The 16,224-nt window shown below is 41.7% G+C and overlaps 1 protein-coding gene across 6 annotated transcripts in view; it reads left to right on the top strand.

Moving 5' to 3' along the window:
- SETX (senataxin) overlaps positions 1-16,224 on the top strand; it is a 62,629-nt gene that overhangs the window by 15,991 nt on the left and 30,414 nt on the right. For all 6 annotated transcript variants that reach the window (XM_084798574.1, XM_084798576.1, XM_084798579.1 and 3 more), the window contains 5 exons: positions 752-871; positions 3,832-4,003; positions 4,125-4,212; positions 4,772-8,821; positions 10,323-10,422. In XM_084798574.1, the coding sequence (XP_084654700.1) occupies positions 752-871; positions 3,832-4,003; positions 4,125-4,212; positions 4,772-8,821; positions 10,323-10,422 (4,530 nt within the window). The remainder of the gene's footprint in view (positions 1-751; positions 872-3,831; positions 4,004-4,124; positions 4,213-4,771; positions 8,822-10,322; positions 10,423-16,224) is intronic.

Raw genomic sequence — 16,224 nt, forward strand, 5'->3', positions numbered from 1 at the left:
CATTTCCTTACTACAGGATTTCATTGTTCCCAGTTCTTGTTCACTTGCTAAATTTAGCTTAACTATTTTCTGTCTTACTATTATTTATTCTAGATGCTTTCCAAACAGGTGCATTTTCAACCCCTGGCAAGTGAGTCTTTTGTCTGAAGTAAAAGTGTCAGTGTGTTACTGTTTTTAATAGTGTAAATATTTCCAGGTGGTAAGAGATATTAGCATTGTTTGCACTTTCTAGTTTCTTAAAGTTATATTTCATAGTTGGTAGCAGTTTTAGTCTTTAGTGGAATATGACCTATACATAACGTGGTTTTGTGAAGTACAAGTTGTGTGGTAGTCATCTTAGGAATCACCTACTGGGCTGGAGAAATGGCTCAGCGGTTAAGAGCACTGTCTGCTCTTTCAAAGGTCCTGAGTTCGATTCCCAGCAACCACATGATGGCTCACAACCACCTATAATGAGATCTGGTGCCCTCTTTTGGCCTGTAGGTGAACATGCAGACAGAGCATTGTATACATGATAAATGATCTTAAAGAAAAGAAAAAAAGGAAACCACCTTCCATGGATGGCTAGCTCTGCTTTCCTGTTTTGCACTAGAGAAAGTGTCAAGTTCTGTTGTTGGGGGGCGGTGTGTTAAGTACCTCAGACTGAAATAGCTGTCAGGAGCTGGCTTCTGTTCTGACTTCTTGTCCTGCCTAAGAAAACATTGAACATAGTATTATTTCATCAATCCAGTAAACTAGAATAATTTTACAGGTATTTGCATGCTGCTGACTATTCTTGAGGAGCAAGCCATGGATTCACTGTTGTTGGGCTCAGACAAACAAAATGATTTTATGCAATCAATTCTTCACACCATGGAGAGGCAATCGGATGGTAATATGCTTTACTTGCTAAATACTTCTGACTAGCATGATAGTGTACTTTTTAAAATATTGGTTTTGCCAAGTGGTAATGTTGCACACCTTTAATTGCAGCCCCACTCTGAGACAGACACGGAGACCTCTGTGAGTTCAAGGCCAGCCAGGGATATGCACAAAGAAACCCTGTAGTTAGGGTTGTCAGAGTGTGGAGAGAAAACCTTGGGCCTCAGACATGCTGAGAGAGTGCTCCAGGACAGAGTGTCACCCAGGGACTAACTGAGGGAGCGCACAGATTTAGACTCTAAATTGTAAAGGACCCCTTTAGACTTTAATTTAGCACCTTTCTTTGCTAGAGGAAGTGAGGCCAGAGAAGTTACCTTACTTTTACAATAAGCAGACCAGAGTCTCTGGGAGATCCATTTGTAAAAGCCTGTCACTTCACGGTAGGAAGAGGGTGGTGCTTCCCTTTGAAGCACCTTTGCTTGGTGCTTCATTGGTCTCTGGTTCTCTAGAGTGGCACTGGCCGACAGAATAACCACCAAACATGCGGCGTTACTAAAAACTAATAGCCATATTTTATTTGTTCTGGTTTTTTGTTTGTTTGTTTGTTTTCTGAGACAGGGTTTCTCTGTGTAGCCTTGGCTGTCCTGAACTCTCTTTGTAGATCAGGCTGGCCTCAAACTCAAAGAGATTCATCTGCCTCTGCCTCCCGAGTGCTGGGATTAAAAACATGTATCACTGTGCTTGGTTCTACTAGCCATATTTTCAAGTCTCAGTGGATACTAGACTATATAGACCATAACATTTTCATCATCACAGTCTGCTCTAGATGGCTGGAAAATGAAGCTAGGAACTTATAATTCAGGAAGAACATGAATTTGAAACCAGCTTGCATTACATGGTGAGACTCTGTCTCAAAAAAAAAAAAAAAAAAAAACTAGCTGCACGCCCTTTCCCCCAGAAAAGGAAAGGACAGGAAGTCTGTAACATATAGTTGTGCTATTTATCAGAGCCCAGCCTTTGCTGAGGGCTGTGTAAGCTGATCGTAGGGGATCTGAAGAAGGGATCCATCAGTAAAGAGCAAGCGTGTCAGAACCTATGAAAATAATCCTCACTAGCTTCTAGAATGCTGACTGGTGATATAAACTCAATCTGTTTATATCTAGATTTATATCAAGATTCTAGAAGAAATAGCACTATTTTCTTTCTGATGGTGTACATTTTCTTGCTAGAGTACACTACTAATAATGGATTTGCTAGCATAAACCTCATAAATTGTTCATTTCTTTCCCTGTGTCTGCACACAGTCTTCAAGTATAAGTCAGTTCTTAACCTTTTCATAGGAGTTCTCGTATGACTGTTTTCTTCCTTATTTGAGCTCTTACTAAATATACGTCACCATTAGAGGTTCTGAAGGCTACAGAATATGTAAGGAAGTCTACACAGGAGATGACATAAGCAGTTTTGGTTGAAGATGATAGGCCCTGTGTTCTGTCCCAGCCTAAAGTACAAATACCAACAAGAGTTTGAAAGGTCAGCTGGGTGGTGGTGGCGCACGCCTTTAATCCCAGCACTCGGGAGGCTGAGGCAGGTGGATCGCTGTGAGTTCGAGGCCAGCCTGCTCTACAAAGTGAGTCCAGGACAGCCAAGGCTACACAGAGAGACCTTGTCTCAAACAAACAAACAAACAAACAAACAAACAAAGTTTGAAAGGTCTGAGAAGTAAAGCTGAAGGTCAGAGGCACCTAAACACTGAGTAAGATGTCAATCTGGCCTCCACAGAGTACTCTGGGAATTGAGGAGCTGGGAACATTGATATAGTATGGAATCTATAAAGATGGGTAGGAATTTATAGGCAGTGCTGATGGGGAAGGCACACTCGAGCCTTGGCAGCAAGTCCCTTTACCAAGCATTTGTAGCCCGCACTGTCCCCTGTTACTTACCATTTAGAGGTGTGGGCATAAACTTGTGGGAGAGATTAGGTTGATTAGGAAAGATTATTTTAGCCATGGCAAAATGGTAATGAAGTTGCATTTACTTAGACTGTTTTGTTGCTTATCACATAGTTAATTTTCCATTATTTATTTCTTTTTGCAAAGATATCATAGTTTGGAACATTTTGTTACTTTGCAAGCCAGGCAGTAGTAGTGCACACCTTTAATACCAGTGCTGGGAGGGCGGAGGCCGTCTGGTCTTTCAGCCTGGTTTACAAAGAAAGTTCCAGAACAGCCAAGGCTAAACACAGAAGCCTGTCTGGGGAAAAAAATACCCTCACTTTAAATGAGACATCACAAGCCAGGCGTGGTGGCGCACGCCTTTAATTCCAGCACTCGGGAGGCAGAGACAGGTGGATCGCTGTGAGTTTGAGGCCAGCCTGGTTTACAAAGCAACTCCAGGACAGCCAAGGCTAACAGAGAGATCCTGTCTTCCAAAAAAAAAAAAAAAAGCATCACTTTAAATTACTTGATATTTTCCTTTCAAATTTGCCTCAATAAGAATATTTAGTTCATGCTGGAGAGATGGCTCAGAGGTTAAAAGCACTGTCTCCTCTTTCAGAGGTCCTGAGTTCAATTCCCAGCAACCACATGGATGACTCACAACCATCTATAATGAGATCTGGAACCTTCTTTTGGCATGCAGGCAGAATACTGTATAAATAATAAGTGCATCTTTTAAAAAATTTTTATTAATTTATTCAGATTACAACTCAATTGTTATCAATAAATGCATCTTTAAAAAAAAAGGATATTTAATTCTCAGCTAGGCATGGTGGTACACACCTATAATCCCAGCACTTGGAGAGGCAGAGGCAGAGGGATCTCTGTGAGTTTAAGGCCAGCCTGATCTAGAAAGTGAGTCCAGGACAGCCAAGGCTGCATAGAGAAACCCTGTCTTGAAAAGCTAAAAACAGAAACCAAACAAAAGAATATTTAATTCTCAATATTAATTTAGAAATTGCTTGTTTTATTTCAGATGACAGCATGGATCCTTTCTGGCCAGCATTACACTGTTTCATGGTGATTCTGGATCGCCTTGGGTCTAAGGTGTGGGGTCAACTTATTGACCCTATTGAAGCATTTCAAACCATCATTAACAATGTGAGCTACAACAGAGAGATCCAGAATATACGGAACAGCTCCATAAGGTTGGCTAAATGTTAGGATTTTAAACATAATGTGTTGTAACTGATTTACCAAGGAGGTTTTTTTCTCCTCTCCTCCAAACCCTTTCATTTCAGTAATTTCTATTTATTCTTAATATTTAAGGACCAAGTTAGAACCGGAGCCACATTTTGATGATATGGTGACGTGCAGCCAGATTGTCTATAACTATAATCCTGAAAAGACCAAAAAGGTATATAACATTTTAAAAGATATAGTGACACTGTAGAGACAGTGCTCCATGTAGTGACTGGGTGCTGACTCTCACATGTGGTCTGACACTGTTCCACAAAGACCCTCTAGTGGGACTGATGCATTTCACATGGGGAACATGAACTCTAACCAAGGGGAATGTTTTGGTAGAGTGGTAGTAATCAAGTCCACTGACAGGAAGGCTGAAGTATATGAAGGTATGAATTTGCATTTTCTTTGGTGTTTTTTTTTTTTTTTCGAGACAGGGTTTCTCTGTGTAGCCTTGCCTGTCCTGGACTCGCTTTGTAGACCAGGCTGGCCTTGAACTCACAGCGATCCACCTGCCTCTGCCTCCCAAGTGCTGGGATTGAAGGCGTGCGCCACCACGCCCGGCTCCAGTTTGCATTTTCTTGAAGCAATTTTATAATCAAATTACATTAAATACAACGTACAGTAGACCAGAAGAGTAAAGCTGCAGAATGTAGCCCTTTTCTACAGTTTGTGTGTGACACTTACCATGATACTTGTTTATCTGACTGTGGGTTGTTTTTCCATTTTAGGATTCAGGGTGGAGATCTGCCATTTGTCCTGATTATTGTCCTAACATGTATGAAGAAATGGAGACTTTAGCCAGTGTACTTCAGTCAGATATTGGTCAAGATATGCGTCTTCACAACAGCACCTTTCTGTGGTTCATACCTTTTGTTCAGTCGCTCATGGATCTTAAGGATTTGGGTGTGGCTTACATAGTGGAAGTTATTCACCATCTGTACTCTGAGGTCAAAGATGTCCTCAACCAGAAAGAAGCTGTGTGTGACAAAGTCACTGAATTTTTTATTCTGATTTTAATATCTGTGATTGAACTGCATAGAAATAAAAAGTGTTTGCATCTGCTGTGGGTGAGTTCTCAGCAGTGGGTAGAAGCTATTGTGAAATGTGCCAAGCTTCCTACCACCGCATTTGCACGGAGTTGCGAGAAGTCACCTGGAAATGCCCCCAAAGGAGCAGCAGTAATGTCATCATTGACGCTGCATTCAGTGCAGTCTAACTCTGTCCAGCTTGCGTGTGTGCAGCTGATTAGGGGTCTCCTCAAAGAAGGTTATCAGCTTGGTCAGCAAACACTTTGTAAGCGGTTCTGGGATAAACTTAACTTATTCCTTCGAGGAAATTTATCTCTGGGTTGGCAGTTGACCGCTCAAGAAACCCATGAGTTACAAACATGTTTGAAACAAATAATTAGAAATATAAAATTGAAAATGCCCCAATATAGCACTTTTGGGGAGCCAACTTCTACATGTAAAACTCCTCCATCTTTTAAAGAAGAAAGTGAACAAATAGACAGGAAGCCTAAGAAATACATGTATTGCCTGGAAAGTTGCAGCCCAACATCTTCTAAAGAGCCAGTGAAAGCTGACAGCAATCAAGTACTGAGTAAAGCAGGTGTTACAGAAGAGGAGGATGTCCAGCCGCGTTGCATTGATTTGAATGAAGAGGAGCCTTTTTCAGAAGCCGAGTTGTGCTCGAAGCAGAGGAGTGAGCCTCTTGTTTCTGAAAGTGCACACGAACAAGTTAAAATAAGCACAGAGAGGTCTGGGAAAGAAAACTCTTCATACAGACCACGGAATAGTACTTCAAGAAATGGTCCAGAGTGGGGATGTGACAGAGGAGTAATAATATCATCACATTTATTGACTGATTCTAGCACTGATTCTCTGGAAAAGGTGTCTACATCAAATGAAGATGTCTCAGTAAAGGATCGCGCTGTTGGTAAAACCTCAAAACCAAAATCTAAAGCACAGAAAGATGAAATTTGTGCAAAGTTATCACATGTCATAAGGAAGCAACACAGGAAAAGTACTTTGTTCAGTAATACTATCAATCTGGAGAACAATACAGCTGTGTCTGACCTTGAGAACTTCTGTACAGGAAAAGATAGAGGTCTAAAGGAAGATGATACTGTCGCAGGTGATGTGACCTTAGCCACTGTTCTGAATGACGAACACGGAGAGCAAAAATGTCAAAACAGTGCATTGTTAAAAAAGAAACAGATAAAAAGTGAGAAGTTGGATGATACTTCTGATGAAAAGAAGTGTCAAGTCCAGGAAGGCCATGTTGCTGTTCCATGTGAGGGCCCTGTAAAGGTGCTAGTTGAATCAAGAAATAAGGAAACGAGGAAGAACACAGTGCTGACTTCTAACTTGGTAAAAGGACAGGTGCCGCCTCAAGGCAGTAGCAAGCCTTTGGTATCAGGTTCTCAAACAGACCTCTGCAACATAACTGTAATAGCTCAAACCACTGTTATTCAGTATCCATCAAGTAAACATAGTTCATCCCAGCTGCAAAGAAAAGATGATGAAAGATGTTCGGCAGCTGGCAGAAGCAATGCTGACCCCTGCTATGGACAAATTATTGTTATTTCGGATTCTGATGAAGATGAGGATGAGAGAACTGATGGCACTGAGAAAAACATCAAATGGAGCAGCAAAGTCTGCATGGAGAAAGAATGTCTAGAGCAGCACGGTGCGGTAGTTAATACCTGTGTGGAAAAGAAGCTTGTTAAAGAAGAACCACAGTGCCCTGTAGAATTTGAGGACTCTGAATCTCAGGTTTTTGAGTTTGAAAGTTTATCTGAAGTGTTTTCAGTCTGGCAAGATGATAAAGAAGACAGCAAGAGCGCCCTTCAAGAGGGAGGGAAGAGCTGTGTAACCCGTGTAGCTGATAGTACAAACAATACCTTGGGTTGTGGCGCGGACTCTGTGTCGGAGGTGGTTGTTAGAAACCAAGCAGAGGATGTTGAAGAGCATGCAGAACCACACAGTAGTGTTTCTGCCGATGACCTTTGTAAAGCTGGAGTGAAAAAACCTAAGAGAAAACGATATGACACAGTTACAGTTGAGGATCCTCAGAGGCCTTCCTCTTCTGTCGGAACTGAACAGCTGGCTGATGACAGAGAACTTACCGGAAGTGGTTTAAAAAGTACAGACACAGGGACGTCAGCTCCCACTTCAAGTGTTGAGAGAGACTCTACAGTTTCCCAGAAGAAGTCTACAAAGCCTCATACTCACTCAAAGCCTGTTAAGGCTTCTAAGACTACAAAGAAAACACATTCAGACACCAGAAGAAGACAGAATAAGAATTCGTGTTACATAAGTTGTAGAACTACTCCTGCTATTGTTCCACCAAAGAAATTTCGCCAGTGTCCAGAGCCAACTTCAACAGTCGAAAAACTTGGTCTGAAAAAAGCTCCTCGGAAGGCATTTGAGTTGTCCCAGAGGTCTCTGGAGTGTATAGTCCAGTTACGAGACCATGGTAAGACTGTTGGAGTAGTTGAAGCCCCGAAGAAGGCTAAATTAGTTTCTCCTCAGACTCTTTCCATCAAAAATAATAAGCTTCTGACTAGTCAGGATCTTCAGTTTCAAAGGCTTATGAGGTCTAGATCACATCAAAAACGAGACTTTGATTACAAAAATATTGATACTGCAACAGTGTCATGCACAGTTCAGGGTTCAGATGTACTTGTATCAGACTCTGATGGGCCAGATAGTGATAGAGGAGATGAGCCACTTGCCAGCAGTAATGAAGAACAGTTAGCAAACTGCATGCCTTCCGAACCAGAAGTGGAAAAAGACATCTCTGATCTTGAGGTGGCTGATGTAACTTGTCTTTTGGAACAGTGTGAGTCTAGAATATTAAGTGGAGGAGTGCCGACAGATGTCGTGATGGTCTCTACTTCAGAGGACCCAGTGGATAGAGATGCCTTCACAGTGCAAGTTGCAGAGGTGGCAGCAATGAAAACCACAGAGCCAGAATCCAGTAGCGATACAGATTATGATAATTTATTCTTAACACAACATGATCCTCAAGATATGGATCTATGCTCACAGTTGGAAACTAGTAAACCCATTGTAGTGACTCATAAAGATACAGTTCAGAGAGAAGATTGTGTAAGTCGGCCTCAGTTGGAGTCTTTGGGTGTTACTAGGTGTAAGTATAAAGACTGCGTTGAAACTGCGAAGGACCCGGGTGAACACTGTGCAAGGCACACCGAAGCTAAGGCGGCAGGTGATGATGTGTTCCGGAAGCCTGGCTTGCCTCTTTCTGCCAGGCCCTTGAGACCTACTACTACCAAGATATTTAGCTCAAGCAGTGCTTCGAGAACTGCCAATCTTTCCAAGTCTTTGGAGAGTACCACACTTGAGTCAGCACTAAAAAATAAGTCAGGTGGGGCACTGCTGAATTTAAAGGTGACACCACCCTCATCTGTGATGTCTCAGAAGCCAGTAGCTGAGGTGAAAAGTTTATGCAATATTTTTCATTTTCAGACTCCAAGCAGTTCCAACAAACAGAGTTACAAGCCAACACTTACTGAGAACAAGCCTATGTCAGCTTCCTCTGCAGTGAACATTTTCTCACCATCACAGTCTATCTTTGACACCTTCATTAAAGAGGTCTTAAAATGGAAATACCATATGTTTTTGAACTTTGATAAATGTGGTGCCCCAACAAGTCTCTGTCAGTCTATCTCAAGACCCGTGCCTGTGCGATTTCAAGATTGTGTAGAATATTTCAATGTTTTTCTCCCTTTGATTATATTGAATGCTTTTGAAACAGTAAGTATGCTTTAATTCTTTGCCCCTTCTGTAGGTAAAGGTCAGAGAAATAGTTACGAGCATATAGCACCATAAGCTTCTGTTGGAGTCTATACTCACTTCAATGAGATGTTGGAGGGCTTTGAGTTGGTCAGTATTTAGACCAGGGAGTAGGTGATACACACTAGTCTATTCCTTGCATAGCATCCTTGGCTATTGGGTAGAGAATAAATAGAAAGGCTAACGGATACAGCAGATTAATTACGGGTTAATTATAGCAACTTGGGGATAAAGTGATGGTGGCTTTGGTGGTAGCTGTGGATACGGAAATGTGATAGGGTACATTTTAGAGTATATGACGAGTAGAGACTGAAACTATGGCTCTGATTTGAGGCTTAACCTGGTTAGGTTGTAATGTTACTCTCTCCCTGGGGAGGGGAGGGGCCTCTTAAGTACAGCCTCTCCCCTCCTTTTTGGGCTGGTGTAGTACATGGCAGGAAAGCCCTTTCTGAGTGTTTGTAGCCAGAGATGATGTGTAGTGTGTTGCTGGGGCTGTGTCCACCCCTCTGAGGAGGGACTGCTTAACCTTGTACAGAAGCAGTGTAGCTCTAGGAGTCCTTGGTGAATAGTTACATGAGAGAAACTGAAGGCCAGATGCAGATTTAGATACTATTATGTAAAATAAAATTCTTTTTAAGTCCCAAATGTCACTTTTTTGAAAAAAAAGTGTAAAATGGCCTTTTTATACTAGCAGTGTCTTTTGTAAACTTGGGCCTAGGAGTAATCATATTTCTTTTCTTTTTTTTTTTCTTTTTTTTTTTTCTCAAGACAGGGTTTTTCTGTGTAGCCTCAGCTGTGCTAGACTCATTTTGTAGACCAGGCTGGCCTCGAACTCAGTGATCCACAAGTAATCATCTTTAATACACCAAAGATCTCAAAGATACTGTGGGTTTGATTTGAGGCTTTGGAAGACTAGTAGGTGTGACATATAGCAGGCAACAGGAACAGTGCTTGTGCACATTCCTGGGTGTGAGAGAAGTGTGAGCAGGAGCTACCAGCGAGATCTAGCAGCAGTTGAACAGCGCCAGGGCCACAGGTGATTGCTGAACATTGTAGGTGTTTATCTCAACTGAGGAATAGAATTTTAATTTTAGCCTTTAGAAATCCCACTAACAAGCCAGGCAGTGGTGGCGCACGCCTTTAATCCCAGCACTCGGGAGGCAGAGGCAGGTGGATCCCTGTGAGTTTGAGGCCAGCCTGGTGCACAATGCGAGAGTCCAGGACAGCCAAGGCTACACCTGTCTTGAAAAACAAAACAAACAAACAACAAAATCCAGTTAACAAATATAACCAAATGTGGCTGATGGACAGGGCAGTTGTGGACAACTTGATAACTGATTTTTGGAGTTTTACTTGGACTTCTGCTCTGCTTTCCATGTAGCTGATTTTGGAACGTTTTGCTATGTGTAATGGCTTTCAGCATGTTCTTTATTTCTTAAGTTTGCTTTTTTGCTTTGTGTAGGTGGCACAGGAATGGTTCAACTCTCCAAATAAAGAGAATTTCTATCAGTTGCATTTACGAAAGTTTCCAGCAGACTATAAAAAATACTGGGAGTTTATGAGTAAGTTCATATGCAATTTGGAATATCTGATGTGATAATGGGAAATTTTTATTTGCGATGCCGGGGACTGGTAATGTAGCCCGGTGGGAGGAGCGCTTAATGTATATTTCCAGCAGTGCTGCAAGCAGGCTGGCAGCAGCCAGTGAGCCGATGAAGATAGCCGTGTAAATTCATCTCATGCAGCCCTGCTTAGGATAAGACATTAAGGCAGAAAACATCATTTGAGATGTTTTCATATACACATGACTTTTTTTTCTTTTGTGTGTAGTGATACATATTTTTTGGTTTTTTTTTTTTGATATTTTTTATTTAATTAACTTATTCATATTACAACTCAATTGTTATCCCATCCCTTGTATCCTCCCGTTCCTCCCTCCTTCCCGCTTTCACACTATTCCCCTCCCCTATGTCTGTGACCGAGGAGGACCCCCTTCCCCATTATATGGTCACAGCCTGCACATGACTTTTTTTGAGACAGGTGTTGCCTTGTTTCTCTGGCTAGCTTGGAACTCAGTAGTAGACTAGGCTAGCCTTAAATTCAACAAAGATCTGCTTGCCTCTGCCTCTGAGTACTGAGATTCAGGGCACTTGCCACTATACACAGCACACCTGACTTTTGTACTATTAAGTCTGCAAAGAGTAACAAAGTAAAATACAGTAGAAACAAGTGACTCTTTTACACCAAATGTATAAATAAGGTACAGAGATCCTACTACATATATGGTAGAACTGGCTTTAGTCTTTGAACTCTTGTGGATTGTGAGTAGGGCAAGCATGAGTATATTGACACTGTCAGGAAACAGCTTTCCTGGGAAGAGAGGGCTTACAGAGGTGTACAGTGGTGAGGAACCCTGGCCTTTGTGGTGGAAGAACTACCTTCTCACTTCAAAGAACTTTTTTGTTTAAAAAGATGTAAAATTTTGTGTTGTTTTGTTTTGGGACAGGGTTTCTCTGTGTTGCCTTGACTGTCCTGGATTCTCTTTGTAGACCAGGTTGGCCTTGAACTCACAGAGATCTGTCTGCCTCTGCCTCCCGAGTACTGGGGTTGCAGGTGTGCGCCACCACGCCCGGCTCTGTAAAAGGATCGTAGAGTCCACAAAGTTTCCAGCAAGCTTCTTATGTTAACATCTTGCATATGTGGAACAGTGATGAAACCAGAAATTAGTATTGCTGTGGTACTGAGCATGAGGCTTCATTCGTATCACAGCAGTGGTCTCAGTAATGCCTGCTTTCTGTCCTGGGACCCACTAGAGTCCACACATCTGTAGTTTTACTGTTGTCTCAGTCCCTAGGGCCTTTATGTTCTACCACTGAGCTATATTCTAACAGAAAATTTCTTGTTAAGGATAGTTTCACAGCCTCAAATTTAGTTAGGTTTATTAATTTAGTATGGTGTGTGTGTGTGTGTGTTTGTATGTTGAAACTCATAGCCTGGCTGGCCTGGGACTAGTGAGGTAGCTTAGGTTGGCCTTAACCTTTCCTGCCCCTGCCTCCATGCTCATTTACAACTATCACTTCTTCCTCGTTTGAAAAACCATCAATAGCTTTAAATTCCTCTGTGTTTTAATTTAAAGTAGCTCTGCCTCTGAAGTGTCAGAAAGTCACTATTTTCAGTGGAACCTTTTGTTAGTATGTTGGATCTTTTTCTGACATTTTCTAATACTTATATAGGCATTTAGTGATTGTTTTCTGGTCAGTTTTTTTTCTAAGATTTATTTTATGTATATGAGTGCCCTAAATGTATGTATGTGTTGTGTGCAAGCCAGGAAAGGGCATCAGGTCCCATTACAGATGGTTGTGAGCCACCATGTGGTTGCTGGAAATTGAGCTCAGCACCTCTGGGAGTCATTTCTCCAGCTCCCTCTATTCACTTTTGAGATCATGAGGGTTTTTTTTTTAAAATATATATAAGACTACAAGTTCAAGGGAGGTGGGATAGCTCAGTGAATAAAGGCCTCTGCTACCAAGTGTGATTTGAGTTTGAGCTCATGGTAGAAAGAGAGAAAGGACTCCTGAAAGTTGTTCTCTGACCGACACCCCATTCCAGTTGCATTACATTGACACAAAAATTAATTATTTTTTTACAAAGTTACAAGTTTGGGCCTGGAGAGGTGGCTCAGTGGTTAAAAGCAGATACTCTTCCTGCAGAGGACCCAAGTTTTGTACCCATCACCCACATCAGGCAACTTTTAACCGTAACTCTATGGACATTTGCACTCACGTGTGTATACCCCCACAGATATGCATATAATTAACAATAATAAAAATACAACTTAAAAAAAATAGATTACAAGTTTAGTTTTCTGTCAGTGTGGAAGTCCAGATTTCTCTTTTTTAAAGTCCAGGTATTTTAATGATGTGTGTATACCATTCTTTTGAGATTCTTTTTTAGAGATTTATTTATTATACAGCGTTCTGCCTACACATACACCTGCAGGCCAGAAGAGGGCACCAGATCTCACTATAGATGGTTGTGAGCCACCATGTGGTTGCTGGGAATTGAGCTCAGGACCTTTGGAAGAACAGACAATGTTCTTAACCACCGAGCCATTTTTTGTTTTTTGAGACAGGGTTTCTCTGTGTAGCCTTGGCTGTCCTGGACTCACTTTGTAGACCAGGCTGTCCTTGAACTCACAGCGATCCTCCTGCCTCTGCCTCCCAAGTGCTGGGATTAAAGGCGTGCGCCACCACGCCCGGCTCCATTCTTGAGCTTCTTATAGTTTACCTTTATTTTTATCCACGTTCAGTTATGAAAGGGTTCCTCCTCTCCTTTTTGTGGCACTTTTCTCTGGTAGCTGTTTTGGCATTCAGAAACTCCCCATGCAAATCACATGCCTTTTGTGTCTAGATTTCTGTTTAGGTAATGTTTTACCCTTCTCATGGTAACTTTAAAGTCTTGGAGTCATTGGGTCTTGTTTTTACTTGTTTTTCTTGGTTTTACCTCTGTTTGCTGCAAAGCTATAAAATGAGTCCAGAATATAAAGTACTTTGCTTGGGCATGGTAGTTTTAAAAGTCTTTGCTTGCAGAAAATATGAAGTGTCCTGTCTATATAGATGAGCTATAACATAGGGCTTTTGTGTCATTTCTTTTCCCTTGTGGCTTTATGTTGGTGATTCTTGTTTTTTGTTGTTGTTGTTATTGTTTGTTTTTTGTTTTTTTGTTTTGCGAGACAGGGTTTCTCTGTGTAGCCTTGTCTATCCTGGACTCACTTTGTAGATCAGGCTGGCTTTGAACCCACAGCAATCCGCCTGCCTCTGCCTCCAGAGTGCTGAGATTAAAGGCGTGCGCCACCACATCCGGCTTATGTTGGTGATTCTTAACAGCCATGGGATTGCTTCCCAGAGGTCCTTTGGTGAAATTAAGACAAATTTTTGGTTGTTACACTTGGAGCAGGAAGTAAGGGGATATAAAAAGTCACTTTTGTCCATATTAAGAAATGCTATCCTAGATTATTTTGGGGTTGGCTCCTGGGACTGGAGTTACAGATGACTGTTAGCCCCCATGTGAGAATTGAGGATTGAACCCAGGTTCTAGGGAAGAAAAGCTATCCTAACCAGTAGGCCATTGTCCCAGCTGCTGTATACCCAGCCTTCTTATGTGGGTTCTAGTTTTCAAACTCAGTCCTCAGTGGTTGTGAGTCAAGCACTTTGCTGGCTGAGCTACCTCCCTAGGCCCTTGTATGATATTTGATGTTAGCTGTTTTAAGGAACTGCGGTAATAGCTCCCTCACTGAAGAGAGGGGCTTTTTTTTTTTTTTTTTGGTCCTGAAACATTTACTTAGGCTTCTTTGCAGTCATACCTCTTCTCCTGTTGTCCCTGTGAGTTGCTGGTGTGCTTTCCGTCACTTTTTGTCTTTACTAGATTGTCTGCGTAGAATTCCACAGTATGTGCACTGTGTCTTTTGCTGCTTGTACCAACACAACAATCTTAAGATTATTGATAGTTCTGATTGACTGCCTCACCTCCATCCTTAGTGCTACATTCACATCAGTTTGTTAGTGCTGGACTCAGTTGGTGATGGACCATTTTATTGTAGTGCTTGCTTTCTTTTTCTTGCTTTTTTCTTTTTTTGCTTTTTCGAGATAGGGTTTCTCTGTAGCCGTGGCTGTCCTTGACTCATTTTGCAGACCAGGCTGGCCTTGAACTCACTGATATCTGCCTGCCTCTGCTTCCCCAAGTGCTGGGCTTAAAGGTGTGTGCCACCACACCTGTATTTTTCTAGTCTTACTTTATAACTAACTTTTCTCCCTCGTATGCCATTAGTAGCTTTAAAGTATCTCTGTGTACTTAGATCTGTTTCTGAGTTTTCTAAGCCTGTGATTTTGAAATTGGAGAACACATGAGAAAATTTCATGGTTAAGAACCAGTAAAAAGGCTCAATAGTGATGATGCACGCCTTTTATCCTAGCACTAGAGAAGCAGAGGCCGGTAGAGCTCTGAATTAGAGGCCAGCCTGGTCTACAGAGTAAGTTCCAGGATACCCAGGACTACAAAAACAAATACGAGGTCAAAATGGCAGGAAGACCTGCTGTTGCAGTGTCAAGCAAGTGACTGGTTTTCAAAAATGGTATTATAATGCTGCAGGATTCAATAAACCGGAGCTGATGTGAACTGATACAATATATGAAATAGAAAATGATCGAATATTTCACATTAAGAGAGCCCTGGACCTGACTCTGAGGCATCAGATCATGCTTAAAGAGCAGTGGACAAAATATGAGGAGAACAAATTCTACCTTGAACCCTATCTGAAAGAGATTATTCGAGAAAGAAAAGAGAGAAGAGTGGACGAAGAAGTGATCTTGTATTTGAAATCTGTGGCTGTGCCTGGTCTCACCATATTTTTATGAAGTTATTTCAACCTGAATCACAATTTAAGAATTATTGCCAGGCATGGTAGCGCATATCTTTAATCCCAGCACTCAGGAGGCAGAGGCAGGTGGATTGCTGTGAGTTCGAGGCCAGCCTGGTCTACAAAGTGAGTCCAGGACAGCCAAGGCTACACAGAGAAACCCTGTCTCAAAAAACCAAAACCAAACCAAAACAGACAAACAAACAAAAAAGAGTCATTGGCTCTGTAGATGCCTCACTTTAAATAAAGTCTATTGTAAACAAAAAACAAACACAATAAAAATCACACCTGATGGCACATGCTGCAATCCCATTACTTTAAAGGCTAAGGTAGTAGGGTCAAGAGTTCAGGGCCAGGGTGCCGGAGAGAGATACTCAGTTAAGAAGTACTTGCTGTTCTTGTAGAAGTGTGCTCACAGCCTTTCATAACCCCAGGCCAAGGGGATTCAACAGGCATGCAGGTTGGTGCATATACATCATGCAGGCGAAACATTTGTATACATAAAGTAAATCTAAAAGAGTTCAAGATCAGCCAAGACTGCATAGTGAGACTATTTCAAATAATAAAAACCAGAACAAACCTGATGGAAACAGTGTATCTACTACTTTTCAATATTGTGCTTTGTAGACATTTTCTTAATTTTCATTTGAATTTCATACATGTGTACCATATATCTTGATTTCATCCATTCTCACTTTCATCCCTCCAGCTCCCCAAAGAACCCTCTAGTCTACCACTCCCCCACTTCATATCGTCCTTTTCTATGTTTTTTCTTTTCCAGACAGGGTTTCTCTGTGTAGCCCAGGCTGTCCTGGAAATCACTCTGTAGATGAAGCTGGCCTCGAACTCAGAGACAGAGTCTCTCCGCATAGCCCCTGGCTGTTCTGAAACTCTGTAAACTAGGCATGTGCCACCACCACCCACCTGATTGCCATTTTTTTTTTTAAAG

This window comes from Acomys minous (genome assembly GCF_964271855.1).
Source record: "Acomys minous genome assembly, chromosome: 10".
Lineage (NCBI taxonomy): Eukaryota > Metazoa > Chordata > Mammalia > Rodentia > Muridae > Acomys > Acomys minous.